General features: G+C 42.5%; 1 protein-coding gene across 1 annotated transcript in view; it reads left to right on the forward strand.

Annotated features, from left to right (window-relative positions):
- Positions 1–13224: 13224 nt before the first annotated feature.
- Positions 13225–25971, forward strand: part of vps36 (vacuolar protein sorting 36 homolog) — a 47828-nt gene continuing 35081 nt past the window's right edge. The window contains exon 1 of the mRNA XM_084320211.1: positions 13225–13369. Within this exon, the coding sequence (XP_084176337.1) occupies positions 13274–13369 (96 nt within the window). The 5' untranslated portion in view covers positions 13225–13273. The remainder of the gene's footprint in view (positions 13370–25971) is intronic.

Raw genomic sequence — 25971 nt, forward strand, 5'->3', positions numbered from 1 at the left:
AGGTTGTTCCATGTATATCTCCCTATCTATGGGTGCGTGCAAGTAGGCTGTCTTCACATCCATCTGGTGCAAAATCAAACTGTCTTCAGCCGCTTTCTGCATCACTACCCTTACACTGGTCAGATTGGCTGTGGGGGAGAAGGTCTCACCGTAGTCTATCCCCTCCCTCTGACTGTAACCTTTAGCCACGAACCTGGCTTTGTACTTGTCGTGGCCTTCAATACCCTCCTTGATTGAGTGCACCCATTTCCCTCCCACTGTCTGTCTGCCCTCTGGTAACTTGGTTAGAGTAAAGGTGTGGTTGTCCTCTAGGGATCTCATCTCTTCATCCATTGCTCTCTCCCATTTACTTGATTCAGGGGATACTATGGCCTCTTTAAAGGTCTGAGGTACTCCACTTACTACTCTGTAGCAGTAATCAATGCTGGTAAGTGTACTGTCATCCTCGTCACTTTCTCTCTGGGCATAGTCTGTCAGATACTTTGGGGGTTTGTGTTCCTGTGAGGGATACCTCCCACTGCTTGGGGCACGTGACGTCACCCTCGGGTGCTCCTCGTCATCGTCCTCTGGGGGTTGCTGACTGTCTGTCTGCACGACCGTGCTAAGTACACTAGGCTGAGGTGTCTCTGTTTCTTCACACCTTACTCTGGAGTCCAGCTCTGGCTCCTCTGTCTGTGTCTTGTTCTCACATGTTGTCTTTGTGACAAACTTGACTAGCCTGTGTTTCTGCACTTTCCCTTTACCGGGATAATAGACTAGGAAAGCGGGGCTTCCTTTGTCGTGCCCTACAAAGAGTCCTTTTTCACATCTGGACTCGAGCTTTCCTCTGTCCTGCTGGTAAGCATAACACACTGATCCAAATTGGTGCATTCTAGCTAGATTACACTTCTTTCCTGTCAGTGCTGTATATGGGGTGGTGCCCGTGTGCTTATTAAAGCACCTGTTTCTGGTGTAAGCGGCTTCTTGCACCGCATAATGCCATAGGCTCTTAGGTAGGTTACCAGCCATTAGCTTATAGCCATTTCGAAAAGAGTACGTCCTTCCCTCTCTGCCACTCCGTTCTGGTGTGACGTCTCGTGTCTTATCTTGTTCCTTCTCAACAGTGATTGGAACTCTCTATTTGTGAACTCGGTTCCATTGTCGGACCTTAAGCATCTTATGTTACCATAAGGGGCTACGTCTGCCAGGAATTTCTCCGTGTCACTCTTTGCTTTGAGAAAGTAAACAAACACTGCCCCTGTACACACATCTGTAAAAGACTGTACATATCTAAAGCCTCCTATGGACTCGTTGCTTACTGGACCGGCTAGATCTGTGTTAACTAGCGCAAGTGGTACCTTTACTTTTTCGGTGGGATTTCTGTTTCTCGATTGAGTGAACTTCCCCTTTATGCACACTACACATTCTTTGTCAGGTCTACGCTTTTCACCTTCAATGTGCATGCCTTCTGTCACTGCTTGCAGTTTCAGTAAATCCTCGTAATTACAATGACCCATAATCTCATGCCATGTCTGAATATCGTGACTGACAGTCACATTACACATATCATTATTATTACACTTGTCGTTGTCATTACACTCTGTTTGTAGATAATACATTCTCTTGTACACCTTTATGTTAAATCGTGTACCGTCAGGCTCTACAAGAAAATGTTTACCTTCATTGAAGAACACTTTGGCACCGTTCGCAGTAGCAGATATTACAGAGAATAGTTCTTGTGGGAACGAAGGTACGTAGAGAGCGTTCTTTAACGTCACTGTACACCGGCGCCCCCAACTGTCTATGAGGCATACCTGTGCGTCTCCTCTCTCTTACGCCAACCCGTAGGTGCGCTTCCCGTCTGCCAGCTCCATGCTGTGTCTCTCCGGGTCGAAGGTGTTGTCAAAGTTCTTGAATCGACTCCCGTTGTTGATGACGTGGGACGATGCACCTGTGTCCACGATCAGTCCCTTCCTTTGGGCCTGCTGCAGCTGCGTTGGCCTGGTGACGTACGCTGTCTGCGCCCCGAAGATGAAGTCCTCTTGTCCCGCTACTCTCCGGGCGTTGTCTCGATTCGTCTCACGTCCACCGTTGCCGCCATCTTGTCCACTGCCGCCATCTTGTCCATGCGCGTACCGCGCGCTCTGGTTGCGTTTCTTCCTGCACACTTTGTCTGTGTGCCCCGTGGATTTGCAGAAGCAACACCAAACAGTCTTTGTGCAGTTATCTTTCCGATGGCCGTTTTCTCCGCATCGCCAACACGCCAGCTCCGTCGTGGGCCTGGTCTTCTCTCTCTGCGTCGCTCGGGCCTTCAGCACCCTCGGTGTGCCCCTTCTTCAGTGCTGTTAGTGTAATGTAGAGGGATACGATTCGGGGTCTTCCTTGTCCGATATAATGTCCTCTCAACACTTCCAGGCTTTCTCGGCCTTTGTCCTTAGTGTCGCGGAATATCAGCCCCAAGCTTGTGTCGTCGAGCAGTGGTGCTAACTCACATCTGCATTATGCTTGTCGTCCAGGGCTTGCGCTTCCGCCGTTAGTGGTCCGGTGGGGGCCGTCAAGATCGTCATCTTCAGTCCCACACCGTGCATGCAGCATAACATGCGTCTTCCCAGAGCTCATAGTCCTCGGCTCTTCCGTTGAACGAGGGCCATTTGCTCTTTCCTTTTGTCGCCATCCTCTTGTTGATGGTAGGCGTAGCTTTAGCTCTTGTTGGCCTAGCGTCTAGCCACGCGGTGCTCCCGGTGCTAACCTAGCCTATACTTCAGCTAAACTTGCTACCCTTTATTATTTCGCCCCTGCGTGATCTGGGCCCATAACCTGTTGACAGAGTCAGCTATGGGGCGACAATAATATGTTCATGAGGCATGGTTTCTATCTTTAGCCATTAAACGGCGTGGTTTATTTCACATTGGTACACAGCAGTACATGAGACATCCTTCTCTTATGAGAGCGACGGTGGAAGACATCTCCTTTTATACCTCTATACCTGGCGGCAGCATTAGCAGCTCCGCCTATAGCGCCCTCTTGTGGAAACAGTTATACACAGTTAGACAGTTACTCAGTTACATACATAACCTCTAACTTTAACAGTTATGATCACCAGAGAGATACTAGCCACAGATTCAGGGTCAGTTATTTTCCCATTGTACGAATTGTTAAGCTTATGGAATGTAAGGGAAATCTGATCCTAGGTCTCTGACTACAGGCAGGAGGCTACGCTGTGGTGACGTCAGTCAGCAGCGCCAAATAGCAGTGTACCGTAAATCCTCAAATATAGGACGGGTCTTGTATTTACCTCAGCTGCAAAGAGCACCAGGCCTTTATTAGAGAGAGGCTTATATGAATGAATGAATGAATGAATGAATGAATGAATGAATGAATGAATGAATGAATGAATGAATGAATGAATGAATGAAAACTTTATTTAACAGATTGCAGAATGGGTACAATACAGTACGGCTCAATACACACAATTGTTAAGGGGATGCAGACCAGAGAAAGACGTTTGTCTTGTTTACATCAGGGTCCCCCATTTTCAATTCATATTGACATTTATGACATACTCAACATACATGACATTTATGGCATAGGGACATACAGGTATTTAGTACTGTTACATTTGTGACATATACGATATTCAAATATACAGTACTGTTACCCATAGATCCTGACAGAGTATATACATATGATGGGGAGGGGACTGTACATTAGGAGGGGGTGGGTGGGTGGGAGAGAAATATACATACGGTGGGGAGGAGACTGTTATGGTTTGTAACCGACCCCAATCGCACAACACAAGACAGGTATGAGAGTAAGCCAAGAAACAGGGCATTTATTGAATACAAACAAAAAGCGGCACTGTCAAAATTGGCACTGTGCCTTTAAGAGGCGAGCAGGCTAAGGGGCTAAGGCTAAAGGACAGGGCCAGGGCAAAGGACAGGGCAGGAACAGGGGCACTGGAGAGGGGAACAGGGACAGAGGCCCGGGGAGGCGGGCTGGAGACAGGGACAGAGAAAACAGGGTTAAGGCCTTGGACAGGGCGAGGGCCAGAGCTGCTTACAGGGATGGAGTAGGAGCGCGCAGGCTAGACGTCTGGAGTGGAGCGCGTCGGCTTGAAGAGCGCGCCGGCTCGGGGTCTGGAGTGGGGCGCGTCGGCTTGAAGAGCGCGCCGGCTCGGAGAGCGCGCCGGCTCGGAGAGACGCATCCTCCCGTAGAGGATTAGGAAGCGATGCGCGTCTGGAGTAGTAGCGCGCCGGCTAGACGTCTGGAGTGGGGCGCGTCGGCTTGAAGAGCGCGCATCCCCCCGTAGGATAGGGAGCGATGTGCGTCTGGAGTAGTAGCGCGCTAGCTAGACGTCTGGAGTGGGGCGCGTCGGCTTGAAGAGCGCGCATCCCCCCGTAGGATAGGGAGCGATGTGCGTCTGGAGTAGTAGCGCGCCAGCTAGACGTCTGGAGTGGGGCGCGTCGGCTTGAAGAGCGCGCATCCCCCCGTAGGATAGGGAGCGATGTGCGTCTGGAGTAGTAGCGCGCCAGCTAGACGTCTGGAGTGGGGCGCGTCGGCTTGAAGAGCGCGCATCCCCCCGTAGGATAGGGAGCGATGTGCGTCTGGAGTAGTAGCGCGCCAGCTAGACGTCTGGAGTGGGGCGCGTCGGCTTGAAGAGCGCGCATCCCCCCGTAGGATAGGGAGCGATGTGCGTCTGGAGTAGTAGCGCGCCAGCTAGACGTCTGGAGTGGGGCGCGTCGGCTTGAAGAGCGCGCATCCCCCCGTAGGATAGGGAGCGATGTGCGTCTGGAGTAGTAGCGCGCCAGCTCGGTCCCACTCCAGGCAAACGGCGACAGGTGGCGATGGCTGGCACCTCGTCTCACGCCGGAGATGAACCAGCATACAGATACAGATAAGATACGGATACGGAATCTCCCGTAGGAGCTTACAGATAGAGAACGACCCGACAAGGACTGGAGGGAAGTCCAGGTATTTAAAGCCCACTGGGGCGCTAATTAGAACACACATCAGGTGCGTGATGGTAATTGATACTTGACTTAGAAGTGTGTGTTCGGCAAGGACCAATCAACACAGAATCCTCACAGTACCTTAAAGGAACGGAGCGAGGCAGGGAATGCAATAAATAAACAACGACAACGCGAGGGTGGGGGCTGGTGAGGTGAGGAGACAGGGAATTAAAGGTCCAGGGAACAGGAATTAAAGGTCCAGGGAAGAGGCGAACCTCACAGTACCCCCCCCTCCACGGGAGCCACCGGGCGACCCAAAAATACAGACAGAGGGGCAGGGGACATGACAAGGCAACAAACAAAAATTTGGGCCATGCTAGCGGGGAAGCTACACCAAAAGTGGGGCTAGCAGAGGGACAGGGAAGCTGCCAGGGCACTGCTAGCTACAGGGCCTATGCTAGCTGTACTGCTACATTAACATAGAGGCTGCGCTAGCTGCCGGAGCTAGGCTAGCAGACAGGGCTGAACCAGCATGAGAGAACAAGCTAGCTGGAAGGACAGTCCTAGCTGTGGGGAACTGACCTTGCTAGCTGAAGGGGCAGTCCTAGCAGTGGGGAAAACTGACCTTGCTAGCTGAAGGGGCAGTCCTAGCAGTGGGGAAAACTGACCTTGCTAGCTGAAGGGGCAGTCCTAGCAGTGGGGAAACACTGACCTTGCTAGCTGAAGGGGCAGTCCTAGCAGTGGGGAAAACTGACCTTGCTAGCTGAAAGGGCAGTCCTAGCAGCGGGGAAACTGACCTTGCTAGCTGAAGGGGCAGTCCTAGCAGTGGGAGAAAACTGACCTTGCTAGCTGAAGGGGCAGTCCTAGCAGTGGGGAAAGCTACACAAAAAGTGGAGGCCATGCAGAGAGACCGGGTTAGCTGCCTGGGCATGGCTAGCTACAGGGCCTATGCCAGCTGCAAGGGCTGCATTAACATAGAGGCTGTGCTAGCAGCCGGGGCTAAGCTAGCAGACTGGGGCCATGCTGGTAGTAGAGGCCTGGCAAGCTGCAGGGGAGCTAACGAGGCAAACAGGGAAGCTAACAGGGGAGACTAACAGGCTAAACAGGGGAGCTAACAGGGAAGCTAACAGGCTAACAGGGGAGCTAACAGGGAAGCTAACAGGGGAGACTAACAGGCTAACAGGGGAGCTAACAGGGGAGACTACACAGGGAACTACAAAGGGCAAACTCAACATACACTGTCTGTGCTGGCTGGGGTCGTCGCCTGGTCGGGTCGTACTGTTATGGTTTGTAACCGACCCCAATCGCACAACACAAGACAGGTATGAGAGTAAGCCAAGAAACAGGGCATTTATTGAATACAAACAAAAAGCGGCACTGTCCCTTTAAGGGAGAACACAAAATACTGGAAACAAGAATTAGGGAAAATTGGCACTGTGCCTTTAAGAGGCGAGCAGGCTAAGGGGCTAAGGCTAAAGGACAGGGCCAGGGCAAAGGACAGGGCAGGAACAGGGGCACTGGAGAGGGGAACAGGGACAGAGGCCCGGGGAGGCGGGCTGGAGACAGGGACAGAGAAAACAGGGTTAAGGCCTTGGACAGGGCGAGGGCCAGAGCTGCTTACAGGGATGGAGTAGGAGCGTGCAGGCTAGACGTCTGGAGTGGAGCGCGTCGGCTTGAAGAGCGCGCCGGCTCGGGGTCTGGAGTGGGGCGCGTCGGCTTGAAGAGCGCGCCGGCTCGGAGAGACGCATCCTCCCGTAGAGGATTAGGAAGCGATGCGCGTCTGGAGTAGTAGCGCGCCGGCTAGACGTCTGGAGTGGGGCGCGTCGGCTTGAAGAGCGTGCATCCCCCCGTAGGATAGGGAGCGATGTGCGTCTGGAGTAGTAGCGCGCCAGCTAGACGTCTGGAGTGGGGCGCGTCGGCTTGAAGAGCGCGCATCCCCCCGTAGGATAGGGAGCGATGTGCGTCTGGAGTAGTAGCGCGCCAGCTAGGCGTCTGGAGTGGGGCGCGTCGGCTTGAAGAGCGCGCATCCCCCCGTAGGATAGGGAGCGATGTGCGTCTGGAGTAGTAGCGCGCCAGCTAGACGTCTGGAGTGGGGCGCGTCGGCTTGAAGAGCGCGCATCCCCCCGTAGGATAGGGAGCGATGTGCGTCTGGAGTAGTAGCGCGCCAGCTAGACGTCTGGAGTGGGGCGCGTCGGCTTGAAGAGCGCGCATCCCCCCGTAGGATAGGGAGCGATGTGCGTCTGGAGTAGTAGCGCGCCAGCTAGACGTCTGGAGTGGGGCGCGTCGGCTTGAAGAGCGCGCATCCCCCCATAGGATACGGAGCGATGTGCGTCTGGAGTAGTAGCGCGCCAGCTCGGTCCCACTCCAGGCAAACGCCGACAGGTGGCGATGGCTGGCACCTCGTCTCACGCCGGAGATGAACCAGCATACAGATACAGATAAGATACGGATACGGAATCTCCCGTAGGAGCTTACAGATAGAGAACGACCCGACAAGGACTGGAGGGAAGTCCAGGTATTTAAAGCCCACTGGGGCGCTAATTAGAACACACATCAGGTGCGTGATGGTAATTGATACTTGACTTAGAAGTGTGTGTTCGGCAAGGACCAATCAACACAGAATCCTCACAGTACCTTAAAGGAACGGAGCGAGGCAGGGAATGCAATAAATAAACAACGACAACGCGAGGGTGGGGGCTGGTGAGGTGAGGAGACAGGGAATTAAAGGTCCAGGGAACAGGAATTAAAGGTCCAGGGAAGAGGCGAACCTCACAGAGACTGTACATTTGGAGGGGGTGGGTGGGTGGGAGAGAAATATACATACGGCGGGGAGAGAATACAGTATATACATGCGGTGGGGAGGAGACTGTCTATTAGGGGGGGGTGGGGGGTTTGGACATTTACGGTGGCCAGTTTCGAATTGCTGCCTCCCGTAGGTGCTCTTTAAGAGCAGTTTTGGATGTGGGTAGGGATTCACATTCCTTTACAGCTTTGGGTAGGACGTTCCACATTGATGTGGCATAATTGCGAAACGTGTTTAGTCCCTTGTTTGAGCTGAATCTGGGTTTAACATGATTTGTTGAGCTTCCTCTGGTGTTGTGGTCGTGGTATTCACTGACCTTTGGGAAGTATTTTTACATGTACATGGGTACCTTAGTCGTATAGTGTATCTTGTAGACCAGGCCCATTGCAAGTTGCTGTACTCTGTCGTCTACTCTAAGCCATCCTAGGTTGTCAAAGTGGGCAGGGGTGAGGTGGGTTCTAGGGGTAAGATCAAGTAGAAGTCTGACCAGTTTGTTTTGTGATGTTTGTAATCTTGTTTTTATCGCCTTTGAGGTGCTTTGGTACCATGAGGTGCAAGCATAGTCGTAGTACCCTTGAATGAGTGCTCCTGCCAGAGTCTTCAGGGTATTCTTGTTTACCAGAGAGGAGATCCGGTACAAGAATCTAGTTCTTTGGTTGACTTTTTTTTATTACATTGGATGCCATTTTGTCACAGGAAGGATTTGCCTCTAGGATGGAACCCAGGTAGGTAATTTCATCTTTCCATGTGACAATATTGTCACCCACTGTAACTGAGAAGCCGTCGGTCTTGCTGAGTTTGTTATTTGAACCGAAGAGAATAGACTCTGTTTTGCCCATGTGTAATGATAGTTTGTTATCAGCGAGCCATATGCAGATTTTGCCTAGTTCCGTGCTGAGGGTTTTTTCAACCTGCAACTTGTTCTTGTCAGAGACCAGCAGGGCTGAGTCGTCCGCAAACAGGAACAAGTTGCAGTCACAAGCTGACGACATGTCATTTGCATAAATTAGGAACAGTAGTGGCATGCCTTAATTTCACAAACTGGCCAATTGTAATTGTGATTGATTGATTGATTGATTTTATTTAGACATAAACATATACAGATCACATGAGTATTTGCTTTGTCAGGGTGAAACTGTGGTGGATTAACGTAATTCACACACTGAAGTTGGAACTGTCTATAGGTTGCGGAACTTGCGGGGTCCGGGGACGATTTAGCGTGTGGTACCTACCTTCTCGACTACCTCAGTCGAATCGAGTTGATGATAACATGCAGTGGCTTCAGCTGACGCTGTCATAGCCATCATGATCTGTGATGCCAACTGGACAACGCCATATAGATAGCGAACGTTAACGTTTGCTAAACAAAGCCGGCGTCGTCCAGCCGACACCACAGATCTAGATGTGACAATGTTAGCTAACGCTAAAGCTAACGCCAGCGAGAGGGAAACGTTAATGTACCGGTAGTCAGTGTAGCGGGAGGCAGCACTTAATTTGCATTGGCAAGAGTTTATCTCATTCTATATCACGGCACGAAAAATACAAATAATTATTTTTTTCCGACCTTATATTGGAAGCCGGCCTGTATTTGTCTCCATGTATCAAACCCCCGGCTTATATAAGAGGCCTGTCCTTTATTCGAGTACCCTCCACTATTAGAGGATTTATGGTAGTTTCCCAGTGAACGAAAACATAAACGTTGTTATTTTGCTACCTTTATGATTAATTGCGAATATTTTCATGTTGAGCTATAGCTTGTAGATAAATACGCACAGAAAGGTACACCATGCCAATGTTAATGCTTTATTTATCTAAAATGAGCCGATTTAGAAATGGTCAATGGGGAAATACATCAATCAATCAATTTCTTTAATGATCACCCAGCCAGGCTGGTGGAATTTGGTTTCAGTGCATAGCATAGCAGTTCCAACATAAAACATAGAACATATAACATCACTTACAGCGTATATAAAAGAAAACACAATTACATAGATACAGTTCAGAGTTGTCCATGTCCATGTCAGCAGAGGTAAGGGGGGTTGCGGGGGGTACTACATGGAGGGGGGGGGGGTGCTACAGGGAGTTCAGTGTCCGTATGGCAGTGGGGAAGAAGCTGTTTTTGAACCGGGATGTTTTGGTGGTCAGGGATCTGTAGCGCCTCCCGGAGGGCAGCAGCTGGAAGATGTGGTGTGCTGGGTGAGTGGGGTCGGAGATGATTTTCCTGGCTCTCCTGATTGTGATTTGGCGGTGGAGTGATTCGAGAGAAGGGAGGGGGGTGCAGATTATTTTTGAGGATTTATTGATGATTCTTTGTAGTTTGTTTTTTGAGTGAGTGTCCAGATTGCTGTACCAAACAGTTATGGAGAAGGTGAGGATGCTTTGTATAATGGCCTAAGTGGAACAGAGGGTGGAACAGGAAAAAACTAAAATTATGTAACCACTACACCTCCCCATACACCTCACACTACCACCACAAGCTCCCCCCTCTGATGGAACATTCAACATTCATTCGCGCGCCGTTCAGACTCTGTTGGCAATGTGCAAGCGTATGGGGAGTAGGTGCTGAAAAAGGGACTTTAGCTCTGCCGATTTAGTTCTGATCGATTTGGAATTGGTCGTGCCGTGTTCAGGAGACTCAGGCGCATAAAAGTCTATTGGATCATGTCTCTAGCACCCCCACAGCCGTAGCTGCAACCACTTACATCAAGGCTCTCATCCACATTCATTAATTTGCTCCCCCCGCTATCTCCTCACTGATTTCAGAATCCCGGAAGTGTTGCAGTGGTCTATAACACTACAGGCATGGTAGTGTCTGGTTAGGAGTGAAGGATAATGGATGGATTATCCATTGGGGGGTCCAGGGCGGGGGGTGCGAGCAAGAGCATATGTGTGTAGGGGAATAGATAGCAGGTATTAGGGGTATATCTTGTATAAGACATTTATCCAAACGGTGAGTTAACTGATGTACACTGTTTTACAATGCTTGTATATCTAATCGTGTGTTGTCATGTTTGTTTATGTGTTTGTTTAAAAAATAATAAAAAAATAAAATACAAAAAAAACACTACAGGCAAAAGTGCTAATTGGCTTGTATTCCAGTTTATACAGGTGTTCACTACAATGTTCTCACACATGCACATAATGTCCTCCTCCACTGCCTCCCTCACTGTCCCTACATCCAAACTCAAAAACTTTGGTGATCGGGCCTTCTCTCGCACTGCACCCCGACTCTGGAACTCCCTCCCTCAGTCCATCAGAGACTCCCCTACACTATCCAGAAGCACCCTGTGCATTCGTGCTGTGAAGGGTGCTATATAAATAAAAGTCATTCATTCATTCATTCATTCATTCATTCATTCATTCATTCATTCATTCATTCATTCATCCACCTTCAAATCTCGCCTCAAAACCCACCTGTTCTCCTATAGTCTTCAACCCCCCCCCCCCACCCATAACCCCCCCCCCCCCCATAACCCCCCCCCCCCCCCCCCCCCTTCCAAGTTCCAACCCCATTGATGTCTGTTCCTGTCGCTCTGTCTTTTTGTGTTATCTCATGCTGCTTTCCCCTGTTTCCCCCGGTCTCATGTTCCCTTTTTGTTTATTTGTTTTTTGTTTCTTTGTTTTTACTATGTTCCTATAACTACCGTCAGCGACTTCGGGTCATTGAGAAGCGCTATATAAATTAAATGAATTATTATTATTATTATTATTATTATTATTATTATTATTATTATTATTATTATTATTATTATTATTATTATTATTATTATTATTATTATTATTATTATTATTATTATTATTATTATTATTATATGATAAGATAACCCTAAGGGCCCCTATTTTGGCCCTGCAACACACAACTCCATTTAAAGGGGAACTATTTTACAATTTCTTTCACTATTTGGGCACTTTTACACAATTCCTGTGAGTCTATGGAACACCTCTGTAATTTTTTATTTTTTTTATTCATTGTTTTGTATTTCTAATCAAGTCCTCAAAAACAGCATTTTTCTACCTCAAGATCTCGAGCCGTTTTGAGCCTGGGCTCCAACCACTGTGTGCAGCTCATCATGTACCTGATGCCACACAGCCACATTAACATGCAGCGGTGTCTCTCACATCACAAATCAGCACATTTTCAGATGACTCAGTTCAGTGAGGGTGAATATTGTGAGAGGAGAATTGGAAGAATGCGCCAATATGAGAATTAGAGACATAGATCATATTAATATAAGTTCACATAGCTAGGAAACAATGCTAAACACTCAAAAAGGCCATTTATAAGATAGTTCCCCTTTAAATTAGCCTGTCCGGGCTAGAGTATAACTCATTCAATATTACCCCCCCCCCCCCCCCCCCCCTGCTGTGACGTGTAAAATAATTAAGAGAAGTCTGTTAAACGCACTATTCAGAAATACTGCCTTTAGTCCAAGTCAAGTGCACACTTTTGATTTGGCTCATGCTGGCAAACACAGGTTCCATGGTTCTAAACTGGGTCATGCACAGGTTTCAGCCTATAGGAGGTGTGAAAGTACTTGCTATCAATTCATGAATAACACCTTTGACTAGTAACACTGGTTCTGTTACTTGGATGGTCACTGTTGTGGAGCGAGTTTAGCATGTTGAGTGTAAATTAGTTGCAGAAGTTCCGTTCACCTCACTCAGAGAGGAGTAAGCGAATGTCCTTGCTAGAATGAATGATGGTCTACAGTGGGCCACCATTGGGTCGGTTGACACCATGACCATCAGCTCTGCCTAACGAGAGTATAGTGCTGCTGTCAGATGAAAACCATGTGTCTCCAATATTGACTGTAATGATTTTCATGGTTTTACTTCAATGATTATGGTTATTTGTGTTGTGAGCATGTTTCATGGTCTTAAGGATCATGAAGTCCATTCAAAACCCAATGTATAATATAAAATGCGTATCAGTCTAAATGTTGTTTTTCTTATACTTTCTCAAATAAAATATCAAAATAACCCTTTTTGATATTTAGGTTTTCACCTGACAGCACGGGTTACACATTTTTGTTTCCCCCTCATTGGCACCACCCTCCAGGGCAGGAGCATCCCTGTGGGCCCCCATCAAGGCCGCTTGGGGATTCTCGCCCCCTCGTATGTCTTTTCCAGGAGGTGTATGTTATGGAAGCAAATGAGTGCCATAAGTATTTGAATTTAATCAGACACCGCATTTATAGCATTGAAAATAATTACTTTGAAAACATGTATAATAACTTTGAAAACATGTAAATGCGGTGTCTGATTAAATTCAAATACTTATGGCACTCATTTGCTTCCATAGTATGTCGCCTATGCCGACTTTCTTTTATTCTATTCTGTTCACTTTGCAACTATGTAATACACACTTCATAACAATAGGTGGCGGTATACACTTATTCATTGGTTTGTGACCCGCCATTAACCTCAGCGAAGAAGAACATACTGCCTGGAGAAGGAAAAAGACCAAGAAGAAGAATTGTCATCAGATCTGTGAAAAGCAATCATAATATTTCAGCTGTCTAGCTGTCTCATAATAGCAAACATGGACCGATTTACATGGTCAAATGGTCTCCTAGAAATGAATGAAACGTTAGTGATCCAGCAACGAGGTGTCAAACTATATGACGGGGATGATAAGGTATGTTATCTAGCTTTGGTAACAGGGAAACTCATGCTAACGGTAACCAGCCAACTGTAAACACTAGATGTTTTTACAGGGGGGAAGCACTTGCTAGAAGAAGCATTTCGTTGTGTTTGCCTCATATGTGACAATAAGATGTTTATGATTCATACCAACGGACAGTATGGCTTTGTGCTGCTTTGTCGCCTGAAGTGGTAACTAACTAACGTTAAGTTTATGGGCAATATTAAAATGGTCAGGTTCAACACAACAGGAAACGTGAGCCATAGGGTCGAAATCTATTCAGATTCAAAATGTTGCTACTGTGATTAAAGCAACAATGCTGTGGTAACTCTTTTGGCACTGTTGCCCATAAGTGCTGCTCAAAAAGCTACCCTGCGTGTCACAGCCTTCCTCACAGATGTTTGGATTATAGGACAAGAGCTGGAACCATAAAATGCAGACATCTCTCTCTTTCGCTCGATCGCTCGCTCTCTCTCTCTCTCTCTCGCTCTCGCACTCCCTATGCCATAAATGTCATGATGTTATGTAGGTTGTGTATGTCATAAATGTCACTATGAATTGAAAATTGGGGACCCTGATGTAAACAAGACAAACGTCTTTCTCTGGTCTGCATCCCCTTAACAATACTGCGGTCAAGTGAGCCGTCTTTTGCTTTTGCGTGGTCAAGTGAGCCGCTCTTGTTTTTCGAGTGCGCGATTAGTTCCAGGTTTACGGTAATGCATTAAAACAAGCCTGGGACGCTGTTGTAATGAACCGACGTGACTTTTGAACACAGTCTCACAAGTAGATCTTACAGAAATACTTAATATGACATTGAATGCGCATCGAATCAATAGGACGTTTAGTCTAATCAATAGGACGTTTCGTATGTGCAGTATTATTGAACATCGAATCAATAGGACGCGCAGTATATTCGATCACTAAACTAAAGCTACAGACAATTCCACAGAGGAACACTTCCGGTGAGGATTTCAAAGTAAAGGATGGCATGTGGTTCATTTCTATTATTTCATAAGTAGTTTATTACACTGCCATGTTTGTACTTAATACTTCTCAAGACTACTTGCACAAATAATATTAACTACTTTTACTGTGTACTTTGAGCAATTTGAGTTTCAAAGTCCTTTTTATAGAACAATGAGTATTTTCGACTAACTTTGATGTGGGATAAAAAAAGATTTTCCCATAAGCACTTTATGAAACTGCCATGGTTGTACTTAGTACCTCTTAGACTACCTGTACAAATTATATGAAATATTTTTACTGTGTACTTTTTGAGTAATTTGAGTTTCAAAGTCCCCAGAATCAGCATTTTCGACTAACTTTGATGTGGGATAAAAAAAGATTTTCCCATAAGCACCTTATGAAACTGCCATGGTTGTACTTAGTACCTCTTAGACTACGTGTACAAATTATATGAAATATTTTTACTGTGTACTTTTTGAGTAATTTCAGTTTTAAAGTCCTCAGAATCAGCATTTTCGACTAACTTTGATGTGGGATAAAAAAAAGATTTTCCCATAAGCACTTGATGAAACTGCCATGGTTGTACTTAGTACCTCTTAGACTACCTGTACAAATTATATGAAATATTTTTACTGTGTACTTTTTGAGTAATTTGAGTTTCAAAGTCCCCAGAATCAGCATTTTCGACTAACTTTGATGTGGGATAAAAAAAGATTTTCCCATAAGCACCTTATGAAACTGCCATGGTTGTACTTAGTACCTCTTAGACTACGTGTACAAATTATATGAAATATTTTTACTGTGTACTTTTTGAGTAATTTCAGTTTCAAAGTCCCCAGAATCAGCATTTTCGACTAACTTTGATGTGGGATAAAAAAAGATTTTCCCATAAGCACCTTATGAAACTGCCATGGTTGTACTTAGTACCTCTTAGACTACTTGTACAAATTATATGAAATATTTTTACTGTGTACTTTTTGAGTAATTTCAGTTTTAAAGTCCTCAGAATCAGCATTTTCGACTAACTTTGATGTGGGATAAAAAAAGATTTTCCCATAAGCACTTGATGAAACTGCCATGGTTGTACTTAGTACCTATTAGACTACCTGTACAAATTATATGAAATATTTTTACTGTGTACTTTTTGAGTAATTTCAGTTTCAAAGTCCCCAGAATCAGCATTTTCGACTAACTTTGATGTGGGATAAAAAAAGATTTTCCCATAAGCACCTTATGAAACTGCCATGGTTGTACTTAGTACCTCTTAGACTACGTGTACAAATTATATGAAATATTTTTACTGTGTACTTTTTGAGTAATTTGAGTTTCAAAGTCCCCAGAATCAGCATTTTCTACTAACTTTGATGTGGGATAAAAAAAGATTTTCCCATAAGCACCTTATGAAACTGCCATGGTTGTACTTAGTACCTCTTAGACTACGTGTACAAATTATATGAAATATTTTTACTGTGTACTTTTTGAGTAATTTCAGTTTTAAAGTCCTCAGAATCAGCATTTTCGACTAACTTTGATGTGGGATAAAAAAAGATTTTCCCATAAGCACCTTATGAAACTGCCATGGTTGTACTTAGTACCTCTTAGACTACCTGTATAAATTATATGAAATATTTTTACTGTGTACTTTTTGAGTAATTTCAGTTTCAAAGTCCTCAGAATCAGCATTTTCGACTAACTTTGATGTTGGATAAAAACAATTCTTCCCATAAGCACTTTATGAAACTGCCATGGTTGTACTTAGTACCTCTTAGACTACCTGTACAAATTATATGAAATATTTTTACTGTGTACTTTTTGAGTAATTTCAGTTTCAAAGTCCCCAGAATCAGCATTTTCGACTAACTTTGATGTGGGATAAAAAAAGATTTTCCCATAAGCACCTTATGAAACTGCCATGGTTGTACTTAGTACCTCTTAGACTACGTGTACAAATTATATGAAATATTTTTACTGTGTACTTTTTGAGTAATTTCAGTTTTAAAGTCCTCAGAATCAGCATTTTCGACTAACTTTGATGTGGGATAAAAAAAGATTTTCCCATAAGCACTTGATGAAACTGCCATGGTTGTACTTAGTACCTCTTAGACTACCTGTACAAATTATATGAAATATTTTTACTGTGTACTTTTTGAGTAATTTCAGTTTCAAAGTCCCCAGAATCAGCATTTTCGACTAACTTTGATGTGGGATAAAAAAAGATTTTCCCATAAGCACCTTATGAAACTGCCATGGTTGTACTTAGTACCTCTTAGACTACGTGTACAAATTATATGAAATATTTTTACTGTGTACTTTTTGAGTAATTTGAGTTTCAAAGTCCCCAGAATCAGCATTTTCGACTAACTTTGATGTGGGATAAAAAAAGATTTTCCCATAAGCACCTTATGAAACTGCCATGGTTGTACTTAGTACCTCTTAGACTACTTGTACAAATTATATGAAATATTTTTACTGTGTACTTTTTGAGTAATTTCAGTTTTAAAGTCCTCAGAATCAGCATTTTCGACTAACTTTGATGTGGGATAAAAAAAGATTTTCCCATAAGCACCTTATGAAACTGCCATGGTTGTACTTAGTACCTCTTAGACTACGTGTACAAATTATATGAAATATTTTTACTGTGTACTTTTTGAGTAATTTGAGTTTCAAAGTCCCCAGAATCAGCATTTTCTACTAACTTTGATGTGGGATAAAAAAAGATTTTCCCATAAGCACCTTATGAAACTGCCATGGTTGTACTTAGTACCTCTTAGACTACTTGTACAAATTATATGAAATATTTTTACTGTGTACTTTTTGAGTAATTTCAGTTTTAAAGTCCTCAGAATCAGCATTTTCGACTAACTTTGATGTGGGATAAAAAAAGATTTTCCCATAAGCACTTGATGAAACTGCCATGGTTGTACTTAGTACCTCTTAGACTACCTGTACAAATTATATGAAATATTTTTACTGTGTACTTTTTGAGTAATTTGAGTTTCAAAGTCCCCAGAATCAGCATTTTCGACTAACTTTGATGTGGGATAAAAAAAGATTTTCCCATAAGCACCTTATGAAACTGCCATGGTTGTACTTAGTACCTCTTAGACTACGTGTACAAATTATATGAAATATTTTTACTGTGTACTTTTTGAGTAATTTGAGTTTCAAAGTCCCCAGAATCAGCATTTTCGACTAACTTTGATGTGGGATAAAAAAAGATTTTCCCATAAGCACCTTATGAAACTGCCATGGTTGTACTTAGTACCTCTTAGACTACGTGTACAAATTATATGAAATATTTTTACTGTGTACTTTTTGAGTAATTTGAGTTTCAAAGTCCCCAGAATCAGCATTTTCGACTAACTTTGATGTGGGATAAAAAAAGATTTTCCCATAAGCACCTTATGAAACTGCCATGGTTGTACTTAGTACCTCTTAGACTACCTGTACAAATTATATGAAATATTTTTACTGTGTACTTTTTGAGTAATTTCAGTTTCAAAGTCCTCAGAATCAGCATTTTCGACTAACTTTGATGTTGGATAAAAACAATTCTTCCCATAAGCACTTTATGAAACTGCCATGGTTGTACTTAGTACCTCTTAGACTACCTGTACAAATTATATGAAATATTTTTACTGTGTACTTTTTGAGTAATTTCAGTTTCAAAGTCCCCAGAATCAGCATTTTCGACTAACTTTGATGTGGGATAAAAAAAGATTTTCCCATAAGCACCTTATGAAACTGCCATGGTTGTACTTAGTACCTCTTAGACTACTTGTACAAATTATATGAAATATTTTTACTGTGTACTTTTTGAGTAATTTCAGTTTTAAAGTCCCCAGAATCAGCATTTTCGACTAACTTTGATGTGGGATAAAAAAAGATTTTCCCATAAGCACCTTATGAAACTGCCATGGTTGTACTTAGTACCTCTTAGACTACTTGTACAAATTATATGAAATATTTTTACTGTGTACTTTTTGAGTAATTTGAGTTTCAAAGTCCCCAGAATCAGCATTTTCGACTAACTTTGATGTGGGATAAAAAAAGATTTTCCCATAAGCACCTTATGAAACTGCCATGGTTGTACTTAGTACCTCTTAGACTACGTGTACAAATTATATGAAATATTTTTACTGTGTACTTTTTGAGTAATTTGAGTTTCAAAGTCCCCAGAATCAGCATTTTCGACTAACTTTGATGTGGGATAAAAAAAGATTTTCCCATAAGCACCTTATGAAACTGCCATGGTTGTACTTAGTACCTCTTAGACTACGTGTACAAATTATATGAAATATTTTTACTGTGTACTTTTTGAGTAATTTTAGTTTCAAAGTCCCCAGAATCAGCATTTTCGACTAACTTTGATGTGGGATAAAAAAAGATTTTCCCATAAGCACTTTATGAAACTGCCATGGTTGTACTTAGTACCTCTTAGACTACCTGTACAAATTATATGAAATATTTTTACTGTGTACTTTTTGAGTAATTTCAGTTTCAAAGTCCTCAGAATCAGCATTTTCGACTAACTTTGATGTTGGATAAAAACAATTCTTCCCATAAGCACTTTATGAAACTGCCATGGTTGTACTTAGTACCTCTTAGACTACCTGTACAAATTATATGAAATATTTTTACTGTGTACTTTTTGAGTAATTTCAGTTTCAAAGTCCCCAGAATCAGCATTTTCGACTAACTTTGATGTGGGATAAAAAAAAGATTTTCCCATAAGCACCTTATGAAACTGCCATGGTTGTACTTAGTACCTCTTAGACTACCTGTACAAATTATATGAAATATTTTTACTGTGTACTTTTTGAGTAATTTCAGTTTCAAAGTCCTCAGAATCAGCATTTTCGACTAACTTTGATGTTGGATAAAAACAATTCTTCCCATAAGCACTTTATGAAACTGCCATGGTTGTACTTAGTACCTCTTAGACTACCTGTACAAATTATATGAAATATTTTTACTGTGTACTTTTTGAGTAATTTCAGTTTCAAAGTCCCCAGAATCAGCATTTTCGACTAACTTTGATGTGGGATAAAAAAAGATTTTCCCATAAGCACCTTATGAAACTGCCATGGTTGTACTTAGTACCTCTTAGACTACTTGTACAAATTATATGAAATATTTTTACTGTGTACTTTTTGAGTAATTTCAGTTTTAAAGTCCCCAGAATCAGCATTTTCGACTAACTTTGATGTGGGATAAAAAAAAGATTTTCCCATAAGCACCTTATGAAACTGCCATGGTTGTACTTAGTACCTCTTAGACTACTTGTACAAATTATATGAAATATTTTTACTGTGTACTTTTTGAGTAATTTGAGTTTCAAAGTCCCCAGAAACAGCATTTTCGACTAACTTTGATGTGGGATAAAAAAAGATTTTCCCATAAGCACCTTATGAAACTGCCATGGTTGTACTTAGTACCTCTTAGACTACTTGTACAAATTATATGAAATATTTTTACTGTGTACTTTTTGAGTAATTTCAGTTTTAAAGTCCCCAGAATCAGCATTTTCGACTAACTTTGATGTGGGATAAAAAAAGATTTTCCCATAAGCACCTTATGAAACTGCCATGGTTGTACTTAGTACCTCTTAGACTACCTGTACAAATTATATGAAATATTTTTACTGTGTACTTTTTGAGTAATTTCAGTTTCAAAGTCCCCAGAATCAGCATTTTCGACTAACTTTGATGTGGGATAAAAAAAGATTTTCCCATAAGCACCTTATGAAACTGCCATGGTTGTACTTAGTACCTCTTAGACTACCTGTACAAATTATATGAAATATTTTTACTGTGTACTTTTTGAGTAATTTCAGTTTCAAAGTCCCCAGAATCAGCATTTTCGACTAACTTTGATGTGGGATAAAAAAAGATTTTCCCATAAGCACCTTATGAAACTGCCATGGTTGTACTTAGTACCTCTTAGACTACTTGTACAAATTATATGAAATATTTTTACTGTGTACTTTTTGAGTAATTTCAGTTTTAAAGTCCCCAGAATCAGCATTTTCGACTAACTTTGATGTGGGATAAAAAAAAGATTTTCCCATAAGCACCTTATGAAACTGCCATGGTTGTACTTAGTACCTCTTAGACTACTTGTACAAATTATATGAAATATTTTTACTGTGTACTTTTTGAGTAATTTGAGTTTCAAAGTCCCCAGAAACAGCATTTTCGACTAACTTTGATGTGGGATAAAAAAAGATTTTCCCATAAGCACCTTATGAAACTGCCATGGTTGTACTTAGTACCTCTTAGACTACTTGTACAAATTATATGAAATATTTTTACTGTGTACTTTTTGAGTAATTTCAGTTTTAAAGTCCCCAGAATCAGCATTTTTGACTAACTTTGATGTGGGATAAAAAAAGATTTTCCCATAAGCACCTTATGAAACTGCCATGGTTGTACTTAGTACCTCTTAGACTACCTGTACAAATTATATGAAATATTTTTACTGTGTACTTTTTGAGTAATTTCAGTTTCAAAGTCCCCAGAATCAGCATTTTCGACTAACTTTGATGTGGGATAAAAAAAGATTTTCCCATAAGCACCTTATGAAACTGCCATGGTTGTACTTAGTACCTCTTAGACTACGTGTACAAATTATATGAAATATTTTTACTGTGTACTTTTTGAGTAATTTGAGTTTCAAAGTCCCCAGAATCAGCATTTTCGACTAACTTTGATGTGGGATAAAAAAAGATTTTCCCATAAGCACCTTATGAAACTGCCATGGTTGTACTTAGTACCTCTTAGACTACCTGTACAAATTATATGAAATATTTTTACTGTGTACTTTTTGAGTAATTTGAGTTTCAAAGTCCTCAGAATCAGCATTTTCGACTAACTTTGATGTTGGATAAAAACAATTCTTCCCATAAGCACTTTATGAAACTGCATTGGTTGTACTTAGTACCTCTTAGACTACCTGTACAAATTATATGAAATATTTTTACTGTGTACTTTTTGAGTAATTTCAGTTTCAAAGTCCCCAGAATCAGCATTTTCGACTAACTTTGATGTGGGATAAAAAAAGATTTTCCCATAAGCACCTTATGAAACTGCCATGGTTGTACTTAGTACCTCTTAGACTACCTGTACAAATTATATGAAATATTTTTACTGTGTACTTTTTGAGTAATTTCAGTTTCAAAGTCCCCAGAATCAGCATTTTCGACTAACTTTGATGTGGGATAAAAAAAGATTTTCCCATAAGCACCTTATGAAACTGCCATGGTTGTACTTAGTACCTCTTAGACTACGTGTACAAATTATATGAAATATTTTTACTGTGTACTTTTTGAGTAATTTGAGTTTCAAAGTCCCCAGAATCAGCATTTTCGACTAACTTTGATGTGGGATAAAAAAAGATTTTCCCATAAGCACCTTATGAAACTGCCATGGTTGTACTTAGTACCTCTTAGACTACCTGTACAAATTATATGAAATATTTTTACTGTGTACTTTTTGAGTAATTTGAGTTTCAAAGTCCTCAGAATCAGCATTTTCGACTAACTTTGATGTTGGATAAAAACAATTCTTCCCATAAGCACTTTATGAAACTGCATTGGTTGTACTTAGTACCTCTTAGACTACCTGTACAAATTATATGAAATATTTTTACTGTGTACTTTTTGAGTAATTTCAGTTTCAAAGTCCCCAGAATCAGCATTTTCGACTAACTTTGATGTGGGATAAAAAAAGATTTTCCCATAAGCACCTTATGAAACTGCCATGGTTGTACTTAGTACCTCTTAGACTACCTGTACAAATTATATGAAATATTTTTACTGTGTACTTTTTGAGTAATTTCAGTTTCAAAGTCCCCAGAATCAGCATTTTCGACTAACTTTGATGTGGGATAAAAAAAGATTTTCCCATAAGCACCTTATGAAACTGCCATGGTTGTACTTAGTACCTCTTAGACTACGTGTACAAATTATATGAAATATTTTTACTGTGTACTTTTTGAGTAATTTGAGTTTCAAAGTCCCCAGAATCAGCATTTTCGACTAACTTTGATGTGGGATAAAAAAAGATTTTCCCATAAGCACTTTATGAAACTGCCATGGTTGTACTTAGTACTTGGGTTTAGATTTTTCCTTTTTCCTTTTAATTAACATTTCTATTTCGAGGTCGATTCCATGCCGTATGAGTAACATTTTAACATTTGGTTATTACTCTGGATATAAAATTAACATAGACAAAACAGAGGCACTGGCTATTGGGGGGAACATTTCTCAACAGGCCATATCCCTCTTCCCTTTTAAATGGCCAAGTACTGGTATTAAATATTTAGGCATACCATAACACCCACATTTGACCAATTTGTATAAAGCCAAGTACACGAGGCTTATCAATAAGATCAGAGAGGACGTGGATAGATGGACTGTTCTGCCTCTTTCCTTGATAGGGAGGGTGGAAATAATCAGAATGAACATACTCCCTAGACTACTGTATCCGTTTCTAATGCTGGCCATCCCAATTGGTAACCACACTTTTACTAAATTTACTAAATCAATTACTCTCACGTTTAATATGGCAGGGGAAATTACCTAGTGCGTTTTAAAACATTACAGCTGGCCAAGCATGGTCGAGATTTACGATACAAATATGGAGAGCGGTCCAGAAAGAGTTCAGTTTGCCTTTAACATCGGGCCTGACCTCAATTGGTTTCATTAGGGACTTTACACCATCAACTCTGGATGCAGGATTCAGTGGATGGAGGACAAAGGGTCTGAAATTTGTTTACCAATTTATTCACTCCGGCCAGCTTAAATCCTTCCAACAACTCAGAGTGGAGTTTAGCCTTCCTAGTACTGACTTTTTCAGATGTCTCCAATTAAGGAATTTTTTTGAAAACCAGGAAGATTGGGACAAAAAATTCGACACCCTTCTCCAATAGAACGCTTTATAGCTAATATACAAATTGATGCTTCAAAACAAAAAATTCGTTCTAAATTATATCAAAACCTAATATCAATGAACCCCAACGACTCGCTATACATTAAGTTGAAGTGGGAGGCTGAGCTCCAACAGGAGATCTCACAAGAAGAGGAGTGGTTCGATGTTTGTACTGAATTACATAAGGTGACTAATTCTAACTCCTGGAGAGAATATATATGGAAGGTCATTAGTATGTTTTTCAAGACCCCCTTATTGACTGCTAAAGCAGGTACAACTCCCACAAGCCAATGCTGGAGGGGATGTGGTGAACAAATTAACCATACATTTTCTGGACATGCCCAAAATTATGTCACTTCTGGGTACGGTGACCAGGTGTCCCCCTTTTGGTTGTACTGTTTCCACCATTTGAGACCGCGTCCCACGTATTGAGAGGATGTCCCTCTTTTCGAAGCAAAAATCGAACACAAGACATTCCTGTCAAGTGATAACACATAGTAGCTTACTACAAAAACCTAGGGGTCCGCAAGGACGACTTCAAGCTGGAAATGGTAACAACAGATGAGGTACTCAATAAACTGAGCGCCCTCCAACCTAACAAGGCCACTGGCCATGACAACATCCCCTCCAAATTCCTCAGAGACTCAGCAGCCGCCATCACACCAATCATCACACACATAATAAACCTCTCCATAAAACAGGGACACGTCCCCAAGGACTTCAAAATTGCGAGGGTGACCCCTCTGCACAAAAAGGGCAGCAAATTAGACCCAGGCAACTACCGCCCTGTTTCTATTCTCACCTCCATCTCGAAAGTCATGGAAAAAATAGTCTACGAACAGGTCGAAAAGTACCTAGCGGAAAAAAATCTAATCTACGAATTCCAATCTGGCTTTAGAACATCCCACTCCACTGACACATGCCTTCTCTATTTGAATGACCACATCAAACAAGAGGTGGACGCAGGCAAATACTGCGGCATGGTCATGCTGGACCTACAAAAGGCCTTTGACACGGTCAATCACTCCATTCTGATTGACAAGCTAAAAGCAATTGGTTTTGATAGTCTATCAGTGAGCTGGATGCAATCCTACCTTGAGGGGAGGGAACAGATGGTGGAGGTAAACGGTACCCTATCCCCCCCCCTCACAGTGAGCTGTGGTGTTCCACAAGGAAGCATACTAGGACCGCTACTGTTCCTAATTTATGCAAATGACATGTCGTCAGCTTGTGACTGCAACTTGTTCCTGTTTGCGGACGACTCAGCCCTACTGGTCTCTGACAAGAACAAGTTACAGGTTGAAAAAACCCTCAGCTCGGAACTAGGCAGAATCTGCATATGGCTTGCTGATAACAAACTATCATTACACATGGGCAAAACAGAGTCCATTCTCTTCGGTTCAAATAACAAACTCAGCAAGACCGACGGCTTCTCAGTTACAGTGGGTGACAATATTGTCACAAGGAAAGATGAAATTACCTACCTGGGTTCCATCCTAGAGGCTAATCTCTCCTGTGACAAAATGGCATCCAATGTAATAAAAAAAGTCAACCAACGAACTCGATTCTTGTACCGGATCTCCCCTCTGGTAAACAAGAACACCCTGAAGACTCTGGCAGGAGCACTCATTCAGGGGTACTACGACTATGCTTGCACCTCATGGTACCAAAGCACCTCAAAGGCGCTAAAAACAAAATTACAAACATCTCAAAACAAACTGGTCAGACTACTGCTTGACCTTACTCCTAGAACCCACCTCACCCCTGCCCACTTTGACAACCTAGGATGGCTTAGAGTAGACGACAGAGTACAACAACTTGCAATGGGCCTGGTCTACAAGATACACTACACGACCAAGGTACCCATGTACATGTCAAAATACTTCCCAAAGGTCAGTGAATACCACGATCACAACACCAGAGGGAGCTCCACAAATCATGTTAAACCCAGATTCGGCTCAAATAAGGGACTAAACACGTTTCGCAATTATGCCACATCAATGTGGAACGCCCTACCCAAAGCTGTAAAGGAATGTGGATCACTACCCACTTTCAAAACCTCTCTCAAGGGACACCTACGGGAGACTGCAATTCAACACTGGCCCCTGTAAATATCCTAACCCAACCCCCTCCAATGTACAGTCATTTACCTAGTATGGTTTTGTCAATAGTTCAATGTAAAATTGTGTTTGTTTGTACAGTGTCTCCTCCCCCCCCCCCCCCCTCAATGTACAGTGTTACTTGTTTATACAGTGTGCCCCCCGCCCCCCCCCCCCCCCCCCCCCAACCACCACCAATGTAAATTACCCAGTATGGTTGTCAATATCCCAATGTACCCAACCCCCCCCACCCAACCTCCTCCAATGTACAGTTTCTACGTCAAATGTATATACTCCCTTTTCTTGACTCCTTCTGTATCACAAACAGTACTGTATTTGCAAATCTGGTATGTCATAAATGTATAGATGTAGCAGTACTGACTATCTGTATGTCATGTATGTCATATATGTCTATATGAATTGAAAATGGGGGACCCTGATGGAAACAAGACAAACGTCTTTCTCAGGTCTGCATCCCCTTAACAATTGTATGTATTGAGCCGTACTGTATTGTACCCATTCTGCAATCTGTTAAATAAAGTTTTCATTCATTCATTCATTCATTCATTCATTCATTCATAAAGTTTGAATATTTAAAACA

This window comes from Notolepis coatsorum, assembly GCF_963971535.1.
Source record: "Notolepis coatsorum genome assembly, chromosome: 8".
Taxonomy (NCBI): domain Eukaryota; kingdom Metazoa; phylum Chordata; class Actinopteri; order Aulopiformes; family Paralepididae; genus Notolepis; species Notolepis coatsorum.